General features: G+C 39.1%; 1 protein-coding gene across 1 annotated transcript; it reads right to left on the bottom strand.

The window, feature by feature from the left end:
• Positions 1 to 6,544: 6,544 nt before the first annotated feature.
• On the bottom strand, positions 6,545 to 11,129 carry LOC308104561 (uncharacterized protein). The gene is made up of 8 exons (XM_080455005.1): positions 11,061 to 11,129; positions 10,493 to 10,822; positions 9,960 to 10,304; positions 9,050 to 9,142; positions 8,408 to 8,472; positions 7,087 to 7,187; positions 6,855 to 6,980; positions 6,545 to 6,757 (listed from the first exon to the last, which is right to left on the bottom strand). The coding sequence occupies exons 1-8, from the start codon at positions 11,101 to 11,103 to the stop codon at positions 6,730 to 6,732; spliced, it is 1,131 nt and encodes a 376-aa protein (XP_080311131.1). The 5' UTR covers positions 11,104 to 11,129; the 3' UTR covers positions 6,545 to 6,729.
• Positions 11,130 to 16,099: the final 4,970 nt, after the last annotated feature.

Here is a 16,099-nt window from a genome sequence, read left to right as displayed (position 1 = left end):
CCAGTACAAAGACAAGTGGATCCGACTTCTGACCTGGAATCAGAGACAAAACAATAAGTGAAATCTGTTAATGACTAATATTATCCTTAAAGCGAGTGCCGCTGTAAAAATGTAATTTTTCCCAATCTGTATGGTAGAGTATGTTAATACAAAATAACGTATACAATTGGGGTGGTTGTATTTTGTCTCCCTGCTCTTCTATTGAGACATTTAGATCGTGTCAAAGGTCATGTCTCACCTAAACACAGGATCTGACAAAAAAAAAACCTGATGGTCAAGATTTAATTTATCCCCTGAGCAAGCATGCAGGCTCTATTAGCTCAATGGTAAATAATTCAGCACTTGCGCAGGAAACCATTTTCAAATCCGGGGTGGAAAAGGAAAGTTACATAGTGCAGCTTTAATTAACTTTTAATTTAGTTAATTAAAATAAAATAAAATCATATGGATGTCTGGATTCACATGGGAATAGGGTGGTTCCAGTGTGGAATTTGAATGTCTGACTTCATGTGACCAGCATGTGATGTCAGTCATGTATGACGCTGTGTCTGTCAGTCAACAACTACACAATTTGACAATATCACAATATAGTATGATAAGGATAATTCCTTCAGGTCCGTTCATAGAAGTCCAATTGCGGTCTTGTTTCCAATGAGGGCCTGTGAGCAATTAGGGGTTAAGAGTCTTGCTCAGGGACACATTTCATTTCATCGACACATTTGCTGGCCTGGCCTGGAATCGTACCTGGGGCAACCAGGGCCTCTGGCTCCCTAGGCGGGCTCACTAACCACTCAGCTATGGCCGCCCCTAATACAATATCATAACAGATTAATTCATAAAACAATATACCTTACATTCATTGTATATAATTATTACTTGATGGGATAATGTGGCTTTTTAAATTATTTTGTTATTAAAACGTTAATGTAAAAAGGTTAACCAACGTAGTAATTAACCATCAACATTATATAAAAAAAATATATTTCAGTGAATGAAATAAAATGCAAGTTTATGTTATGGACAGCTAAATAAAAATTTAAATGTTACCCTATAATTTAAATTTGATTCAAATAAACCTGCAAGTACAGCATTTCAAAATGTAATTTAAATGTATTCATACTGAATACTGAATAGTGAAATATAGCTTAATTTTTTATTCTCTTCACATTTGACATTTTAAATGAAAATTTAAAAAATATATTGACATACAAATTTAAATGAAATATATAATAGATAAATATCACAGTGAAAGGTACAATATACTGTAGAGCCAAAAAGCCAGAAGGACTCACATAATTGAGAAAACCATTCTAAAAAATGGTGTTGAAAAATGTATGCATATCCTACTTATCTCCAGCTTAGCTCCTTTGCCAAAGAGTATCTCCCCACATGCAGCCACAGCACAGTAGTACATTCCAGCATCAGAGGAGAGGACACTGTCCTTGTAGAGACTGTAGACACATCTCTGAGGAGCTGAACCAGTCTCGCTTTCACAATTGCTCCTTGTGTTCCAGGGAGATAAAACCATGCCAGGATGGGACTCATTTCGGAACCAGAACACATTGTGTCCTCCAGTACACTGGTCACCATCATCTCTACTCTCAGAGAGAACCCAGCACTGGAACGTCACTGGGTCTCCGAGCGGGACTAAGCCGGACACTGTCTGGTGGATGGACCTCTCATGGTTAGATTCTGTGAATGGAATAGAGATTTTAGAGTGAAAACGTACCCTTTGGTTGACAAGACTCAATAGGCCTATGTATGCAATCATAACAGTTCATACAGTATTTTCATATGTCAACAGTACTAATTGGCAGATACAGTGGTATCTGGTATAGATAACAGAAGAAGACTGACATAGAGACTGTATGTGATATACTATACCTTTTACAATCAAATAAGTGCCTTCGTTATATTTCATACTAAATGTAGTTCCTCCTACACAGAAGTATGTTGCTTCATCGTCTTTGTTGATATTTCTGATGGTTAGATTGGAGTCAGCAGTGCTTGTCTTCACAATGAAACGCGAGTTGTTAAACTGTCCCTGTAGTTCTGTTTTGAGATAGTTTGAAGAAGAAATTTGTCGGAGCATATGTCCCAGTCGTTGCTTATACCAGTAAAGAAAATCCCATCCTTTAGTTCCCTGGCATCGTAAAGTGATGGTTTCATCAATTTTGACAATTCTCAAAGAGATCTGCTGGGAAACCTGTATCATGGCTGAAGAACAAGGGGAATCCCCAGACACAGCAAAGACACAGAAATACATAAAACAAAGAGAATGACCAGTTTGAAAAATATTTAACCAGTTAATGCAAAGACCAAGAAATTGAAAAATAATGCAACTATGTATGTATTGATTTTAAATAATGCATAATAAAATGCATTGGAGAATATAGGTGCATGTGTTACGAAATTAAATATTATATAAGACTCTTACAGTATAACAGAATAGATGTACTTACACACTGTTGTAAGAAGAAGCAGAACAAACAATTTTCCAGTCATTGTGTTGACAGAAAGCTACCTCAAATGAACGGGTTAGTCTGGTGATCAAGTTTTACTATGGTAAGTGGAAAATGCATCATGTGACTGGCTGGAACATGAAAGATGCACTTCCTGCCAAACCTGGCCAGCCCAGGATCCATTTGATTTTATTTGATCATTTACACACCCAGAAAAAAGAAAAATGCAGACAATCCATAAAATACAGGACAATTGTGTGTGAGAGAAAAACTAAAACAAAGACTCATACATCCTCCTCCAAAGGATGGATACAATCAACAAGCAGTAAATACCAATGAAAACAAGACAAAAACATAGACAAGCTTCTGCTTAATGAAAACACCACAAGGAAAGTAAACAGATGTGAATAAATAACAAAACATTACTCTGCATGTGCACTCTGCAAGTGCACATGCAGAGGGTTATGTCTAACCCTAACCCTGATCATCGGAAGATAAATTGATAGGGACAGGGAAGAGGGGGTGACCCTCAGATGTGAATGGCCTTTTCATGTGTGACATCCATATTTTGAATCTGAATGAATGAATAGTTTTTCTGCGTAATAAAAATAAAGCTGCACTATGGTGTTTCTGTAGTTTTAGACCTCATTCCATTAGATATTAAACACACAACTGAGTATTATATATTGATCAATGGATAAAATGGTTTAATTTGGTAACCAGTAAATTGTAGAAGTCTTCCATATTTGAACGATTTATTTATTAACCAGGGGTGTATTATTGGTCCACTCCTTTTTTCCCTATTGCATGCAGATCAGCTGTTTTTACCAATTGTTCACCTATTTTTACCAATTGTTCACCTATTTTTGCCAAATGTTCACCTATTTTGCCCAGAATAGGGACACTAAGATTCAAGTGAAGTTATAGACATTGTCAGTCGTTACATACGGAGGCTTGGCCAGGACCCCCCTCGGGTACCCGTTTAGCATAAATTTTCAACGTTAAATGTATAGTATTTGTCAACTAATTTAACATAAAAAAGAAGAGCAAAAACAACATTAAAACCATTTAAAGTAATTGCATTAAAATAATGGCATTAATTGTGGCACCATTGTACACAAGGAGCAGGTGTGTTATAATTAGTTTATACTGTACTATTTTAGAGCTAATGTTGTCTTTCCGTGAAACTGTTGGTTTTGTTCTCCAACAATGTTGCCGGGTTTAGTTTTTTGATGGAAAACAAGCATACTTGTAATGTTGGGTTACAACTAGTCTTGCATCTTCTACTGATTCCTCTTCACATGTACCAGAACGTCAATTTGACAGTAAAAACCCACCATACTGACTGACTGACTGCATGCGGGGCAGGCAGAACTTCATCTTCATCTGAACCCAGGAACTAAGAGAGGTGTGACTGCTCAAGTGACTCGTATGACTAAGTGTAGGAAGGGTACATTGTGAACATTAATACATGAGTACCAAATTAGAATTTATTTCAGGATATACAGTATGTGTAAAGTTTCTGTTTAAAAAATGTGTTGCGGGGGGCATGGTGGCGCAGTCGGTAGCGCTGTCGCCTCACAGCTAGAAGGTCGTCGGTTCGATTCCCGCCGGGGACGCTGTGGGCGCTGGGGGCGTGTCTTCTCCTCCGCGTCATCAGCGCCCATACCCTAGGTGGGGTTGGTGAAAGGGCCTACTCTGTGTGGGGTTTGCATGTCTCCTAGGGTAGTTAATACCCTCACAAAAACATGTAGTAATCCTGGTCGCTATACCGCCTCCCCCATAACAGCCGGGGCGCCTGATGGAGGGGAATGGAACTGGTTGGAATAACGTGTTCCTTCCACGCGCTACGTCCTACCAGGGAAACTCCCCCCTGTCAGGTGACAAGAAGGTCAGTTGGCTCTCATGCATTGAAGGACGCATGAGCTCGGCCCTGGCCTCCCTAGGCTGAAGGGGACTGGTATAGCGCTGGTGTTGGGCAGGTGTAGCGCCCAGGATCACTTTGGAAATTGGCACCGGGTGAAAAAAATGGGTTACAAAAATCGCGGGATAAAAATTTAAGGTAAAAAAACAAAAATGTGTTGCACTACAGGCCTTGCACATCTTATAGAAGTCTACTGGTGAACACATTTACACACATTACAACAAATCAACAAACCTAACCATTTCATTTCAATGTACTGTATCACAGCCATATACTGTAATGATCAACATGAGTTGATCTCTGACAAACATATTTCCAAGCTGATTTGATATGATTTCATTTGATGCAGTTTTATTGTTCCATTGATGAAATATGACTTGAAAATAAGCATTACATTTATATGAAATCTCCCCCCCCCCCCCAGGCATAAGATTATTTTAATTGGAGGTCCCACTGTTAGCATAATGTGTGTTCCTTTGTTTTCTTTCTGGGGAGCTACACTATGTGGTCTTGTTTCCATGTCAATGCTTTGCAAACAACTATAAAAGCCACATAGCAGCTCTCAAATGCGGTGGTTGGCCATACCACTGCCTTTGACAGACCACCGAGACTGTTTACTCATATCAACAGGATGTAGCTCAGGTGCATTTTGAGAGCCCTAGAATTGGCTAATTATAGTCAGGGGTGGTTATCAGCTTTAGTTTTCAGAGCAGGATAGGAAATATTTAGTTTTACACCATGTAAACTTAAGTTAGTGGATTACTTCAAGTGGGCTGTGAGATTTTGCAAGTACAGAGCAATATTCAATATTCATAAAAGTGCTGTGTTGTATTGTAAGTGTACAGTAGGCTACAATAGGTCACTCTCACAAGGGAGTAACAATACAAACTGTATGAACGTGACTATTTTTCTTGTATTATATTTTTTAACTGTTTATAAGGTATTTTATGGATATTTCTAGTACGTTTTTCATGAGCTAATATGCATGATTAAATTACATGGATGAAAACTACTGCTCTTGACTGCCTCTCACTTCTGACAGACCCAAAGCTTGAGAAAGAGGCAAAGAGAATGGCCCCCCTAAATTCACACCTTTCAGTGTGAACGACACTCAGCTTCCCCTGTGTCTTGTGGTTTTTACAGTTTTCCAGTGTGTGTGTGTGTGTGTGTGTGTGTGTGTGTGTGTGTGTGTGTGTGTGTGTGTGTGTGTGTGTGTGTGTGTGTGTGTGTGTGTGTGTGTGTGTGTGTGTGTGTGTGTGTGTGTGTGTGTGTGTGTGTGTGTGTGTGTGTGTGTGTGTGTGTGTGTGTGTACGTTTACACACTCTTTATTAAATGTGTGTGCATGAATGTGTGTGTATGAGTGCTTGTGTGCATATGTTCAAGCACAAACAGAAGTATGCGCAAACTATAGAGAGGTGCGTACCTACAGTGCTATCTTACATTACATACTGCACATGGTATGTGTATAACCGATTCCTCCTGAATTTGTCCTAAAACTGACCAAAATAAGAAAGATTGACACAATAATGGAATATTGCAACCTATACAACCTACAGACAAAAGATGCAGTCAGTAAACATTAGGTATGAATAATTCTTAATCCAGGCAAAATGATCATGTAACACTGATGTTGCATCAACGTGTCTTTAGCAAATGTTAAGGGCTGTCCACACCAAGCGGCTGTTCCCCACTGTCATCATTATTGTTAGTGGATTCTGCTATCCACTTGAGTTATAGAAGGACCTTTAAAACAATATCTTATAAGTTATAGTGATAGTTATTGTTGTGATTTCGGTTGACCATATGGTCCCTAAGAGTCTCCATCTAACTAAGGGTGGTGAGTGATGTTTCTCTGAGAGAATATGAACATTTGAAGGGTTTGTAGATGATCAAAATATAGAGTAGTATATACAGTGTAATGAAAAAAGATGCAGTGACAGTCATGACAAACCTGCAAATCTATAGCTTTTCAAGGTACCCAAACTCAACCAGTCAGCCAGCCAACCAAACAAGTTGAGATGAACTTCAGACAAAAATAGCAGTGAGAACACAAAAGGTTGTCAGTCAAAAGAAAACTGTTTATTAATCAAACTATTTACAACAATAAGTAAAGAAAATGTAACTGAAGAAAAATCTATTTTACTCTTACGTAGCCTACCTGTACAAAAGACATAACAATAAAGACAACCGTGTGACCTAGTATGTAGGGAAGTGCATCTGAATGGAAAATAAAGACCAGTTTAAGGATAAATCAAACAAAGCCAGGAGCTCATGTGGGAGCAGAGAGACAGAAACAGACTAAATAGTCTCTCCAGAGCAGCCAAGCAGGTGAAGTTCCTCCCACTAACGACCTCCACGCTGCTGTCTCTTCCTGAAAGGAGACGAGAGCACAACCAGTAAGTAACAATAGGAGCATCACACAACCAACACAACAACCAATCAATGAAGTGGTGCTTATGAGTTCATACTTATGAGGTTGTACTGTAGATGGTGTTATGACACCATATGTGTCCTGATCCATAGTGGCTATTTGGAGACTCTGATAGGTGGAGTCTGGACCTGTGGTGTGTGTACCTCCACGCCGCTGCCTCTTCCTGGAAGGAGACGAGAGCACAAGCAGGACAGTAGGAGCAGAAAGAGAGGCATCATTCAACCAACCAACCAAGAACAATCAATAAAATTGTTATTATGAGGTCATACTTATGAGGTTGTACAGTAGATGATGGTGTCATGACATCATATGTATCGTGATCCATAGTGGCTATTTGGAGACTCTGATAGGTGGGGTCTGGACCTGTGTTCTGACAAATGTAGAGGAGGGAACGGGGAATGTTTCATTGGTCAAATACATTTTCAGTTGCACACACCCAGAATTTGTCCTGGGTGTGTGTTCATGGGTTTGCATTTAACCCATCCTAACTGTCAGCAGGGGGAAGCAATAGAACTGTGTCCTGGGAACAGTCATTGCTAATATCTCATACTACTAGGCAGATAGATAGATCGATACTTTTATTGATCCTGCAGGGGAATATCAGAATGATATTTTTTGTACACTGAAAGCAGGCTATAGACTTCAATTATCGAATACTTTTCAAAATGGTCAATATCAACTATGTCTATTTTTTCTTCTACTGTATAATCACAGACCAATCATTCCTCCAGGCTATGGACTAGCACTAGTCATCTCAGACATGCACATCATTCTGCTGAATGAACACAAATGTACCTTCAATCTTAAGTCATTTCATCAAGTGACGTTTCTGAATTCATGTTTGTCAACTGTGTTTTTCAATTTGTCCTATTTGATCCATTCTACTGATTGCACCTTTTTAGTTTAAAGGTTGGGTGATATTTTAAAACATCACTTTATTTTTGTTTTCTGTTTTGTTCTTTTTTTGTTATGTTTTTTAAGTCAAAGCTCTATATTCTGTAGTCATCGCTATAGATTGTTTGTTCAATAACAGGGGTCTCTTCGGTTCCCCAGCTCTTTGATAAACAGAAAACACATTTTCAGTTTAAAATGTATCCAATCAGGAAAGACTACCCATTTACCAGCTTCAGTCTTATTCTGTTCCAGTTCCAATTTGGTCTGCTCATTTGTTTGTGTCACCACTTCCAATGTCACTTGTTTATCCTGTATCCTGTACAAGTTCTCTGTCTTGATTGGATAAATTGGTATCCCGACCTGAAAATGCATTTTCTGTTTACCATAGAGCTGGAGAGACGGGGAGAACCCGTCTCTCCAGAACCCGGAGAACCCGTCTCTCCAGAACCCGTTCAGTAACAGGAGAACCCTGTTACTGAACTAGAAAATGGGTAAAAATAAAAAATAATGTGTGTTAAATACCTCTCCATTGACATTACTTTAACAGATCCACCGGTATGAAGCCATTAGACAGTGATACCAATACATAAAGACATGTGGACGTAGAATGATTATTCATTTTTGGTCCATAAATTATGGTATCAGTCATATTACCAAACATGGGTCACTTCATTTGGTTGCTTGGAAAAGAATTACCTGAACATTTGACTGATGGACAGCTGTATGGTCATGTCCACGATGAGATGAAGTGTTCAGTGTTCCTACAATAGAAAAGCATGGAATTAAAATTAAGTAAACCTAAAGCGTTTCTGGCAGAGGTTCTCAACCTGCGAGTCATGAACCAAAAATGTGTTGCAACTTTATCATAGGAATATTGTGTCATGTCTTATAAGAGTTCATGTCGTGATCATTACGGTCCCTGTGCAAAGCCAGTTGAGAACAACATCCTAAGGACCTGGTTAGACAGAAGTCATTTTAACTGTGCGATTGTTGCTCAACCTGGCATGAAGAGACGGTTCTTGTTCTAAAAATAAAGTTAGGTTTAGCTGCAATACTTTGTTATTATATCTTTAAAGCCAGACTTAAAAGGAAACAAGCTTGTAGAGTGAACAAAATTCTTCATAGTATGGAGATTACTGTATAGAGCAATTTTCAAAGCTGGGAAAGAATATGTTATATATACATACACGGCTCCCAAATAATTGCTTTTTATCTCAATGGGTCAAAACATAAATGAATGATAGAAAAAATATAATAGTTTAGAGTGAATCATGAAACACATACCTGTATACTAAACACATATTGATGGATTATAATTATATAATAAACCTATTTTACCTCGTTTTCTGGTGCAAAGAAGAACAACAACACAGCACACCAACAGTAACCCCTGTACAACCACTATAATGACAAGTGGATCCAACTTCTGACCTGGAATCAGAGACACAATAAAATATATCCTTACACCTTATGCTATAACAACTACACATTATGAATATAATACAATATCATATCATAATACATTATAATACAATTTGAATTCAATTCAATTCCGGACAATCATAATGTTTTCTTTTGCAATTTGAGTAAACTTGTTATTGGACAATCATTAAAAAGTGAATGTAAAAATCATATCAATATAACATTTTACCATCAAAATTAATAAACAAAATTACAATTTCAGGGAAATGGAATATTAGTTGATTATATATGATATAGGCAACACAGTCTGTCTACTGCTTCTCACCTTATCCATATAAATGCATTAACAATGTCATCATTTACAGCACACTTTGTTATTGTAATGTTTAAACTTGGCAGCCACTAGTCCTGTGTTTTTATTAACACTAAGTGTCAGAAAGATCCAACTACACCAGCTGGAATTCCAAAAGCACATTTAAATCTGTTTATATACTACAGTTAAGGACTTGTTTGTGTTTGTATCATGTTTGTATTTGTTTTTAGGCTCTGCTTTATTGCATAGTGTTATTTTATTTCCTTCACTTAATTCTAAAATAAATGGAAGTATTTATTGTATGTTTGTTCATTCATAACAAATTAAAATTAAAATAATGAGCAGGTATACACATAAAAATCACACATCGCAGTGAGCAGGTAGACAGAAGGTTATGGCTGCCTATAATTGAGTTATACAATATCAGTGCAATGTGTGCATTAAAAGGAAGAGAAAAAAAACGATAAAGTCTATACACACATTGTCTATGTTGAAAAAAAGAGCATGCCCTACTTATCTCCAGCTTAGCTCCTTTGCCAAAGAGTATCTCCCCACATGCAGCCACAGCACAGTAGTACATCCCAGCATCAGAGGAGAGGACACTGTCCTTGTAGAGACTGTAGACACATCTCTGTGGAGCTGAACCAGTCTCGCTTTTACAATTGCTACTTGTGTTCCAGGGAGATGAAACCATGCCAGGATGGGACTCATTTCGGAACCAGAACACATTGTGTCCTCCGGTACACTGGGCACCATCATTTCTACTCTCAGAGAGAACCATGCACTGGAGGTTCACTGGGTCTCCGAGCGGGACTAAGTCGGACACTGTCTGGTGGATGGACCTCTCATGGTTAGACTCTGTGAATAGAATGGAGATTTTAGAGTGAAAACTTACCCTTTGGCTGACAAGGCACAATAGGCCTATGTATGCAACAGTTACAGTTCATACAGTATTTTCATATGTCAACAGTACTAATTGGCAGATACAGTGGTATCTGGTAAAGATAACAGAAGAAGACATAGAGACTGTATGTGATATACTGTACCTTTTACAATCAAATAAGTGGCTTCTTTATATTTCATACTAAATGCCGTTGCTTCTACACAGAAGTATGTTGCTTCATCGTCTTTGTTGATATTTCTGATGGTTAGACTGGTGTCAGCAGTGCTTGTCTTCACGATGAAACGCGAGTTGTTAAACTGTCCCTGTAGTTCTGTTTTGTCATAGCTTGAAGAAGAAATTTGTTGGAGCATATGTCCCAGTCGTTGCTTGTACCAGTGAATAGAATCCCTTCCTTTACTCCCCTGGCATCGTAAAGTGATGGTTTCATCAATTTTGTTAATTCTCAAAGGGATCTGCTGGGGAACCTGCATGGCTGAAGAACAATGGGAATCCCCAGACACAGCAAAGACAAAAAAATACGTAAAACAAACAGAATGACCAGTTTGAAAAACAAATATTACCAGTTAATGCAAAGACCAAGAAATAGAAAAACAATACAACTATGTATGTATTGATTTTAATAATGCATAATAAAATGCATTGGAGAATATGTGTTACGAAATTAAATATTATATAAGGGTCTTACAGTATAGCAGAATAGATGTACTTACACACTGTTGTAAGAAGAAGCAGAACAAACAATTTTCCAGTCATTGTGTTTTGACGGAAAGCTGCCTCAAATGAACGGGTTAGTCTGGTGATCAAGGTATACTAAGTGGAACATGCATCATGTGACTGGCTGGAACATGAAAGATGCACATCCTGCCAAACCTGGCCAGCCCAGGATCCATTTGATTTGATTTGATAATTTGCACACCCACAAAAAAGAAAAATTCAGACAGTTCATAAAATACAGGACAATTGTGTGTGAGAGAAAAACCAAAACAAATAGGCTCATACATCCTCCTCCAAAGGATGGATACAATCAACAAGTAGTAAATACCAACAAAGGAAAACAAGAGCAAAAACAAGCTCCAGCTTAATGAAAACACCACAAGGATAGTAAACAGATATTACTAAATAACAAAACATTACTGTGCGTGCGTGCGGCCACGTATACTTGTTTAATTGTATGTGAGTGCAAGTGTGTGTGCACACAAGTGAATCGATGAACATACGATCATCGGAAGATAAAGTGATAGGGACAGGGAAGGGGGGGTGACCCTCAGATGTGAATGGCCTTGTCATGTGTGACATCCATATTTTGACTCTGAATGAATTTATAGTTTTTCTGCGTAATAACAATAAAGCTGCACTATGGTGTTTCTGTAGTTTTAGACCTCATTCCATTAGATATTAAACGACTGAGACCTAATGTTAGTAATGTACATTGATCAATGGATAACATGGTTCATTTGGTAACCAGTAAATTTGAACTATGACGCTTCAGCACTGTCATGATAATTGCAGACGATTCAATTTATTAACTAGAAAAAGTGCTCCTCGGAGCACAAGTCTCCGCCAGGTCAGGTACGTTATTGTGCCTCCTGGTGGCGCTATAATAGGCCAATGTGAAAAGGGTGCCATTTATTCTTAGGCCTTTCACGGCGATCGAACACTTTGATGCATTTTGTTCCAAAAATTTGTTTTGCTAAATTAGATCTGGTGGTGGCGCTATAACAGGCCAATGTGAAAAGGGTGGCATTTCTTCCTGGGGCAAGTGGGAATCTACGTGGAAAATTTCACGGAAATCGCATGCTTCGTTCATGATTTGAGGCATTGTGTTAAAAATGAAGCAATCCTGCACATTTTGGGAGCCAATCTTAGCCAATCAGGATGAAATCTGCTAAATCAGACAGATCTGTGTTGATCACATGACTATAGAGATACTGTGTACCGATTTGCGTGTTTTTTGGAGAAAATCTGTAGGAGTAATATCCAATAATGTGTTTTGCAAAAGTCGGCCTCATGGTGGCGCTATAAAAAGCAGATGTGAAAAATGCAGGGCAGATGTTTTTCCTTGGCCTCTGGGGAGTGTGCGTGCAAAGTTTCACGCAGATCGGTGCAGTTATAGGGAAAAACGTGAATCGGCCTATTATAGCGCCACCATGAGGCTGTTAGGAAAGTTTTCAAGTGGCATTTCTTCCTGGGCCAAGTGGGAATCTACCTGGAAAATGTCACGGAAGTCGCATGCTTCGTTCATGATTTGAGGCATTGTGTTCAAAATGATCCAATCCTGCAAACTTTGGGAGCCAATCTTTGCCAATCAGGATGGAATCTGGTAAATCGGACAGATCCGTGATGATCACATGACTATAGAGATACTGTGTAGTGATTTGCGTGTTTTTTGGAGAAAATCTGTAGGAGTCATATCCAAAAATGTGTTTTGCAAAAGTCGGCCTCATGGTGGCGCTATGACAGCCTGATCTGAAAAATGTGGGGCAGAGGTTCTGCTGGGACATCCAGGGAGTGTGTGTGTGCAGTTTCACAGCGACCGGGCCAACGGTGGCGGAGATTAGCTGGTCGCAGACAAGGACGGACACACACACACACGGACACACACACGGACGGACGGACGGACGGACGGAGGGTAAAACATACTCTCTCGCCATGCCTTTCGGCCTGGCGGAGACAACCAGGGGTCCATTATTGGTCCACTCCTTTTTGTCTCCGCCAGGCCGAAAGGCATGGCAAGAGAGTATGTTTTGCACCCGTCCGTCCGTCCGTCCATCCGTCCGTCCGTCCGTGTGTGTGTCCGTCCGTGTGTGTGTCCGTGTCCGTCCGTCCGTCTGTGAGCAGCTAATCTCCGGCACCGCTGGCTTGATTGCAGCGAAACTGTGCACACACACTCCCTAGATGCTAATTCAGAACCTCCGCCCCAAATTTTTCACATGGGCCTGTCATAGCGCCACCAGGAGGCCCTTTTTGCAAACCTTTTTTTTTTTTACAGTAGGCTACTTCTACAGATTTTGTCCAAACGTCAGGCAAATCACACAGTATCTCTATAGTCATTAAACGAAACGGGTCTTTCAGATTTTTCATATTCCATCCTGATTGGCTAAGAATGGCTTCCAAGTTTGCAGGAGTGCTCCGTTTTAAACAAAATGCCTCAAATCATGAACAAATGCAGCATGCAATTTCCGCAAAAGGTTGCACGCACATTCTCACTAGGCCAAGGAAGAAATGCCACTTTCAAATCAGCCTCATGGTGGCGCTATAACAGGATGATTCGTGTTTTTACCTACAACTGCACCGATCTGTGCAAAACTTTGTATGTGCACTCCCTAAAGGCCAAGGAAAAACCTTTGCCCTACATTTTATAGCACCACCAGGAGGCCGACTTATGTAGCACACAGGTTTGGATATAACTAATTTTATCCAAATTTCACGACAATGTTGTCTTTCCATGAAACTGTTGGTTTTGTTCTACAATGTTGCCGGGTTTAGTGTTTCGATGGAACACAAGCATACTTGTAATGTTGGGTTACTAGTAGTCTCACATAGCCAGACTCTCCACAGTAGAGGGAGCTGTGGAGAGTCTGGCTATGCGAGACTAGGTTACTAGTAAATGAAAGCGAGTTCTATAATTGCACTTGTAAGTTGCCCTGCGTAAGAACATCAGCAAAATGCAGTATGTAATGTTCTACTGATTCCTCTTGTACCAGAACATCAGTTTGACAGTAAAAACCCACCATACTGACAGTGCATGCAGGGCAGGTAGAATTTACCACTTCAAAGTAGACCTTCAATTCATCTGAACCCAGGAACTAAGAGAGGTGTGACTGCTCAAGTGACTTGTATGACTCTCCCTACGCCTACAGTAAGTGTAGGAACATCTTGTGAACATTAATACAAGTACCAAATTAGAATTTATTTAGGATATAATGTATGTGTACATTTTCTGTTTCAAAATTGTGTTGCACTAGAATTTTGGCTTTGCATATCTTATGGAAGTCTACTGGTGAACACAAATCAACAAACCGAACCATTTCATTTCAATGTACTGTATCATGGCCATATAATGATCAACATGAGTTGATCTTTGACAGACATATTTCCAAGCTGATTTGATATGATTTCATTTGATTCCAGTTATATTGTTCCATTGATGAAATATGACTTGAAAATAAGCATTAGATTTAAATGAAGAAAAAAAAAACTGAAAAAACATGTATTCAGGCACAAGACATGACAGCATATTATATGCTAAACATTTTTATTGGAGGTCTCACTGTTAGCATAATGTGTTCCTTTGTTTTCTTTCTGGGGAGCTACAATATGTGGTCTTGTTTCCATGTCAATGCTTTGCAAACAACTAAAAAAGCCACATAGCAGCTCTCAAATGTAGTGTAGGCGGTGGTTGGCCATATACCACTGCCTTTGACAGACCACCGAGACCGTTTACTCATATCAACAGGATGTAGCTCAGGTGCATTTTGAGAGCCCTAGAATCGGCTAATTATAGGTTATCAATTTTAGTTTTCGTTTCCAGAGCAGGACAGGAAATATTTAGTTTTAAACAATTTAAACTTAAGTTAGTGGATTACTTCAAGTGGGCTGTGAGATTTTGCAAGTACAGTGCAATATTCAATATTCATAAAAGTGTTGTGTTGTATTTTAAGTGTACAGTACAATAGGTCACTCTCACAAGGGGGTAACAATACAAACTGTGAACGTGACTATTTTTCGTGTATTATATTTTTTAACTGTTTATAAGGTATTTTATGGATATTTCTATTTCTAGTTCTAGTTTTTCATGACCTAATATGCATGATTAAATGAAATGGATGAAAACTACTGCTCTAGACTGCCTCTCACTTCTGACAAAGCAATAGCTTGAGAAAGAGGCGAATAAAGAGAATGGCCCACATAAATTCACACCTTTCAGTGTTAACGACGCTCAGCTACCCCTCTGTCTTGTGGTTTGACAGTTTTCCAGTGTGTGCATGCATGCGTGCGTGTTTGTGTGCGCACGTGTCTGTGTGTGTGTGTGTGTGTGTGTGTGTGTGTGTGTGTGTGTGTGTGTGTGTGTGTGTGTGCGTGCGTGCGTGCGTGCGTGCGTGCGTGCGTGCGTGCGTGCGTGCGTGCGTGCGTGCGTGCGTGCGTGCGCTCATGCATGTGTGTGTGTGTATGTGTGCATGTAAGTTTACACGACCTCGATTAAATGTGTGTGCATGAATGTGTATGTGTATGAGTGCTTGTGTGCATTCAAATGTTCATGCACAAACAGAAGTATGCGCAAACTATAGAGAGTGTGTGTGCGTACCTACAGTACTATCTTACATTACATACTGCACATGGTATGTGTATAACCGATTCCTCCTTGTCCTGAAACTGACCAAAACAAGAAAGATTTAAACAATAATGGAATATTGCAACCTATACAACCTATAGTCATTTAGCATTAAGTATGAATAATTCTTATTTCTAAAATGAACTAGAAAAGTGTGCTCCTGGAGGCACATTTTTTAAAATGTATGTATTGATAAAATACTGCTTGAAGTGGACAACATTCCACGAAGCACCTGCTGGTATAGGATAGAAGTGGAATCTATGTGAAATTCTGGATTATAAGGTTGTGATGTGTGTGATCTGAGAAATAATACTCTATTAAAACATATTTAAAGAAGTAAGCTTTATTTCCATAGTGCATTTCTTACAAAGTAAACTACTAAATGTGTATAGATGTATAGTACAGTATAATCTCTCT

The sequence above is a fragment of the Gymnoscopelus braueri genome, assembly GCF_963280865.1.
Source record: "Gymnoscopelus braueri genome assembly, chromosome: 17".
Taxonomy (NCBI): Eukaryota; Metazoa; Chordata; class Actinopteri; order Myctophiformes; family Myctophidae; genus Gymnoscopelus; species Gymnoscopelus braueri.
Note: the sequence above shows the minus strand (reverse complement) of the source record. Positions and strands in the feature narration are given on the sequence as shown.